General features: G+C 46.6%; 1 protein-coding gene across 15 annotated transcripts in view; it reads right to left on the bottom strand.

Moving 5' to 3' along the window:
- Pde4dip (phosphodiesterase 4D interacting protein) overlaps positions 1 to 6,000 on the bottom strand; it is a 211,035-nt gene that overhangs the window by 15,160 nt on the left and 189,875 nt on the right. For 8 of the 15 annotated variants that reach the window (XM_019207344.2, XM_019207345.2, XM_019207343.2 and 5 more), the window contains 3 exons: positions 5,043 to 5,266; positions 4,246 to 4,398; positions 1,729 to 1,914 (listed from right to left, as the gene is read on the bottom strand). In XM_019207344.2, coding sequence (XP_019062889.1) covers positions 1,729 to 1,914; positions 4,246 to 4,398; positions 5,043 to 5,266 — 563 coding nt within the window. The remainder of the gene's footprint in view (positions 1 to 1,728; positions 1,915 to 4,245; positions 4,399 to 5,042; positions 5,267 to 6,000) is intronic. The other 7 variants (XM_033758357.1, XM_010623143.3, XM_019207342.1 and 4 more) reach the window with 3 other exon arrangements.

The following is a 6,000-nucleotide window of genomic DNA, read 5'->3' as shown; positions in this document are numbered from 1 at the left end:
GGGGGGGGGGGGGGGGGCAGGGCTGTGCTTTAGAAAATTCAGTCTGCTTTTCTTCCAGGGATTATTAACAAGGATAGCCGAATAGACAGGCAGGTCTTCCTAAGCAAATAGGAGTGAGTTCATCATTTTACTGCAGAATCGCCTGAGAAGATGTAACCACACACACACACACACACACACACACACACACACACACTGATATGTGGACCTCCAGAGAGTTTACTTTAATAGATATGGGATACATCTCAAGCCCTTGATGTTTTAGAAATCATCCCAGGAGATTCTAATAAATAGGTGGCTAAGTTTAAGAAGTATCATCGTGGTTCTTTCTGTCTCCAATTTACAAACTGCTAAATGTTCATTAGGATAATTGGGAGTTAAAGAGGGAAATTAAAAAGTTTAAGCTCCAAAATTTTAAGAGGGGTTCAAGAACAATACTATTTCCTATCTCTTTCACACTCCCTTCAGCTTCACCCAAACCCAAGGAAAAGGGAGAAATCAATAGCAGTAGAAAGTCTGCTCACTTTTTAACCAAAGTCACAGGAGGTTGCAAGTCTAGGAGTAAAAATGATCCATATTCTGGGAGAAGACTAAACACAGTATCTATTTTCAGGGTTGACAAAAGAAACAGGCCGATCCACAAGATATTATTAGGGGCTTTAGGAATACAAGATTGGCTGTGATGTTTGGTCACTGGACACCCTTGACATAGTAACCCTCATGAGCAGTAGCTGGGTCAGCGAGCTTCACAACAGGCCTAGGATGTGACTTTCAGGTAATTTCACACTGTTTTCTAGATTTGCTTTAAAGCACTACTAGAGAGCAATTCATCATGTGAAGTTTTTCCTTCTTTTTTTGCCTAAGCCAAAAACAATAGCATGCATGCAAAATTCTACAATGAGGCATCTAAGCCATAAATAGATCAGGACATTTCCTAAAAGATGACTTATACAGTCTGCGATTGTACGAAGTTTATCTGGGCACTCTGGGAGGTTCCGCAGGAAGACTGAAAGTTTGAGCTCCATTTGGAAAACTTGGCAAGTCCCTGTCTTAGAGAATACAAAGGGTTGGGCATGTAGCTCAGAGAAAAGGCTCTGGGTTCAATCTCCAGTACTGATAAAAAAAAAAAAATATCTATCTTGGAGGTCAGAGAATAAAAAGGATGAAAACCACAGTTCTATGCTTGTCGTTCTAGCTGTCCACAGAGAGGGGATGAACCCTGACAACAGGAAAAGGGGCTGTGTTGCTTCCACTTCTGACTCTCTCACCACGTTTTTAACCCAGGCTGATGATCAGGAATTAAATGTGACTGAACGTATTTCACAGCAGCGGATAAAGCAGCTCCACAAAGAGCCCATAAATGTGGCCATCTTTTATGACCAGGTCATCTTACATGCAATGCACAGAATTCTCTTCCGCCCCCAGAGAGAAGTATTTTCCCAGGCTGTTTCCTAGGCTGTGGCCCCCAACTCTGTCAAGAGTGGATGGGTGAGCACCACATCTAGAGGCTCTAAGCACATATATAACCCATAACTGATGAGGCACACACGTCAGAAAGGCAGCAGTGAATACGTTTCCAAAAAAAAAAGCAAGCAGAGCTTTTCATCCATCTTCGGGACATAACACGTTCCTCTACATTTTTCAACTCGGCCGTCACACCAAAGCCATGCAGAGCAACACGGTCTGGGGCTGCCGCTCGCCAGCACACAAGGCAGCAGGAGTGCTCACTTTCTCCCAACTGCTTCTGCAGCATCTGCAGCTCCTGCTGAGCCTCAGCCAAGGACACCACCGGTGTCTCACGGCAGCCAAGGAGGGGAGGACCAGGGGGGCTGAAAGGCAGGAAGCTGGTCGGAGCTGAGGGCAATGGTGCCTGGGGAAGGCTAACCGGCTTGGGTATGGAGTTAAAATGAAAGCCTAGAAACAGAAAATTAGGGAAAAAGGAGACACATCATTAGAGAGAAAGGGAGAGAAAAGTAGGGGTAAAAGACTGAGACGGTGAAACCATTCCATGACCCACATCGCCAGCAGGGGTGGCTGGCACTGAACATGGTGCAGGCTGAGCTGGCTGCAGGTGATCCTTGCTGCAGAGAGCCAGGCCTGGCTCACCTCTGCTTCCTCCCCAGCCAGGGATTTCCTTCACACATGTTCTTAGCTCATCTTGAAAGAAAGCAAGATGGCATTATCACTCCCATGTCACAATGGCTGTGCCTGATTGCTTTCAAAGGGGTGGGACTGCTGCTCCCGGTAAGTACCAGACCTTGTCCTGGGGACAAGTGTCTCCTGATGGCTAGAACTGCTCTTCTGAAAGCAGGGTCCATCCTGAGGAGGGGAGGAGTGTGGGGCTGTGGGGAAATTTGCATTACTCATACAGTGCAAGCAATTTAGGACTCTGTGGAAACAAACTTTAGACATCCAAATCAATATGTTCGTCTAGCAGATGAAAAATAGAGGTCTTGATGTGGTGGCTGAGACACAGGGGTTTACAAACCTGCATGGATATTTGAATCACTTAGGAAAAACTCTTAATGTAAAACTTGAATAAGCTAAAGTGACTATAGGGCCAGACTGTGCTTCTTCATATGCTAATTGCTACCTTGGCTAACAGCCCACCCAGGGGCAAATGGTATGACAAAAGGTGACCATAGAACATTTCCTACATAAGATAAGCAATGTGTTTGCAGTCTTGTTCTGTGAATTCCCTGACTCTTTGTTTAGAAAAACCTTATAAAAAGTACCTCAGCCCCTGAACAGTTGCCTCTCTGAGCTACCTGGCTCCAGGAGTGCTGTCTGGCCAGACTAATAAAGGTCTATTTACCGTCTAGCCTGGTGTGTTCCTTTCTGGGTTTCTCGTTTCTCCGTCGAGCTCCCAGAGCCTCGCTGGGTGTTAGGGCCCAGCATTGTGGAGGCCTTTTTGGCTGTTCACGCTCCGTGGAGTGGAAGTGAGACTTTAAGTCTTACATTAATATTTGTGGATTCTTTAGTCTTAAGGCAGACCAACAGAACTAAAAACTCTGGCAAGAGGTCTTGGAAATACGCATTTAAAAAACCTTCCAAGGTGATCTTTATGCAGCCACACTACAAACAAATCTTTAGGGACCTGGAAAGTTACAGTGTTTGATTCTGTTTCCTCTATAAACAGATAGAGGGCAAATAGACAACGGAGAGAGCACAATTCAAGATCTACCTGCGGAGGACGTCCAGTGAGGAAGACAATGATTACATGTTAAAATACATCCCTCGCCCACCTTGCTGACATCATGCCGGAATATTACTGCAAAAACCCCAAACTGTCAAGTAACAGCCCAGGAATCTTTTGGGGAGCTATTCTGAGTTTAAAAACCTAACCTTCTGCTGGACTTGAACTGAAAGCATTTAAGCAGCCATCCACAGCTCTGGGTGAAGAGCTCTGTGGCGCCCCCGCCATCCCATTATCTACTGGCCCAGCTGCTGCCCACTTTGGCTTAGCAACATTGAGCCCAGGCTTGGGCAAACTAGGACACTTCCGCCTCCGTAACACCCTGCTTGAACGGCCCTTAGGAGAGACGAGGGCAGCAGAAGGAAGCACTGTGCTTTCCGGGAGCACTTCTACCCCAGCCAGACTTCACCACAATCGCCCTGAAGTCAGCCCATCAGCTGTGCTGAGAGGCAGGAAGTGAACACACAGATGGCCCCATTCCCTGCCACGGCAGGTGCAACTGTGAACAATGCGACCCCTGGCAGTTATATTGACACATGTAAGTAAAACGTGCCCATCTACTTCCCCCCGGGATATGGACCATTATGTATCAGGGTTCACTCATAAGCCTATACATAGTGATGTAACATGAAGAGCATTTAGCTATGCAGTAAGCTGGAACACTGTACAGTTTACATGGGTAACACACATATGGGACCAGTAGATACCAATCTCTTTCCATTCTTTGGCTGTCAGAATCCCGTAAGAAATATTTGGCCTCTTTGTTCTCCAGTATAAAATGAGAAATAGGGGTGTGCTTATTTGAAAATGGTTGGCTAACAATGAGCAAAACTGGCATACATATCAAAGCCTGTTGTGGATGAGCTAGTTTGTATTTTAATAAAAATATAGTTCTAAAAAAATCAGACCGTTGGTGGTTGTGGGTGGCCTCTTGATTTCTGTCTAGGATGTGATGCGTACAGGCCCCCAACAGTCCACATCTGAATAAAAAGTGGAACAGGCAGCTGTGGAACAGCAGAAGAAGCTACTGCCCACTGACTGGTGCATACCTGGATGGGCCTGGATGGCCTCCTTGGGGGGACTCTGGGGAGTTGGCCAGCGGGTGGGGTTGCTTCTGGATTCAGCCTTAACCCCCTGAGACGCACTGGTTGCTGATGGTTTAGAAGATAATACAGCAGAATGGCTCGAATGATGGATGGCATCTACAAAACCCACGAATGAAAGAAAATGTTTGGTGTTCTGCAGACAACTGGAGTCCTGGCCTTAGATTTAGCCAGGAGCACCAGGGCTAGAGTCTTACTGTGACAGAATGCTCCGAGCACAAGCAATGTTCATTTTCTTGCTTTAAGACAGAAACTTTAGTGAGACAAAACATTTTAGCGGTAATAGAAGGGCTCAGAGCCCTGAAATCATGAAAATGGTGCCTCCAAAAGTACCAGTCAAGACTGAGAATATCTACAGACACCCATAGACACTCAGGGGATACAGCTCAGGAGCTGCAAGTAGCAAGATTACTGCAGGAGAGATGAGATTCTCTATCTTTAAGAAAGAGGTCTATCAGACAAACCCAGGGAGGGAGAAAAACCTTCCCCCACCTTCTCACTTTCCACACTATTGGTTATCTTGAGTCCAACAGCACACATGTGCCATTAGAGGCCAGGATGACAGAGAAATGCGTAGAATCAGGAGCAGAGCAGAGATCCTCTCCTAGGAGAGCCTGAGCTTGGCCCTTGATCTTAGAACCACATTCGGCCTGCTGCACACCAAGGTAGAACTATAAGGCCTGGTTCCCAAGATCTCATCTCAATCTAGAGAGCGATGGCACCACTCAGAAAGTGGGGGCTACCTGAGTGATCAGGCGAAGCCTTCTTCTCTTCATAGTGAGTGTACTCGCTGGCTACATCCATGTCAGAGCAGGCTTCTAGCTCATCGGACAAGAAGGAGGTGCTGCTGGGAGAGCGGTGGGAGTCAGACGAGGCATGGCTGCTGGAAGGCGAGAGAGACTGGGCATCCAGTTTGGCCTGCAGGACCTCAATCACCTTCTCCTTCTCCTGCAGCTCCCTGCTGAGCCTGGGTGGACAGTGAGGTGAACAACAGGTAAACTAAGGTCGCCCAGACTACTTAGTCCTAACTAAAACTTATGGGAAAAACCACGCAAGCCAAGGGGACCATTCCGCAGAGAATAATGGAAATAACTCAGCTCTAATTAGAGGTGCAGGTTAGGCAGAGAGAGATGGAGAGAGAACAGTAGCTCCCCAGTGCACTGGCCGCCTAGGATGCTGAGGACCGGAGGAGACACAGCCAGTCCTGTATGGGATTTCTGCATAAGGAACGGTCCCCGAATAGCTGCATTCTGAGGACTATTTGTTATCATCTCTAACAAGTCAAGTACAAAACTGAAAGTAAACACTGAGAAGCATCTAACAAAACATTGTCCCAACATTCAAGACTGACAAATGGATCATCTAGTTCCCTGAAGGACAGACCGTGCACTGTCCAGGTCCTTCTCACTAGGTCAGAACCATGAGGTAATTCTTTGTTCTTCAAGTAACCGAGAGACTGTTCAGCTGGCTGTCAACCCAGTTCAAAGCAGGTCAGCATGCAAAATGCTTAGCCGGGTCATTAACTACATGGGGCATGGCAGGGAGGGAAGGATCTCGGGGGTGAGAAGACTCTTGAAATCTGCTCAGTTCACTTATGCATCAGACTACATCCAGGTTCCTGAGCTCGTTACTATCCCAATAAAATTGTATTCAAAAGGAAGAACATGGTTAAAGACAACAGTAAGGTGTTCGATGAATAAA

The sequence above is a fragment of the Fukomys damarensis genome, unplaced genomic scaffold (genome assembly GCF_012274545.1).
Source record: "Fukomys damarensis isolate Sample0158 unplaced genomic scaffold, DMR_v1.0_HiC HiC_scaffold_33, whole genome shotgun sequence".
Classification (NCBI taxonomy): Eukaryota; Metazoa; Chordata; class Mammalia; order Rodentia; family Bathyergidae; genus Fukomys; species Fukomys damarensis.
This window is presented reverse-complemented; position numbering and strand designations above follow the sequence as displayed.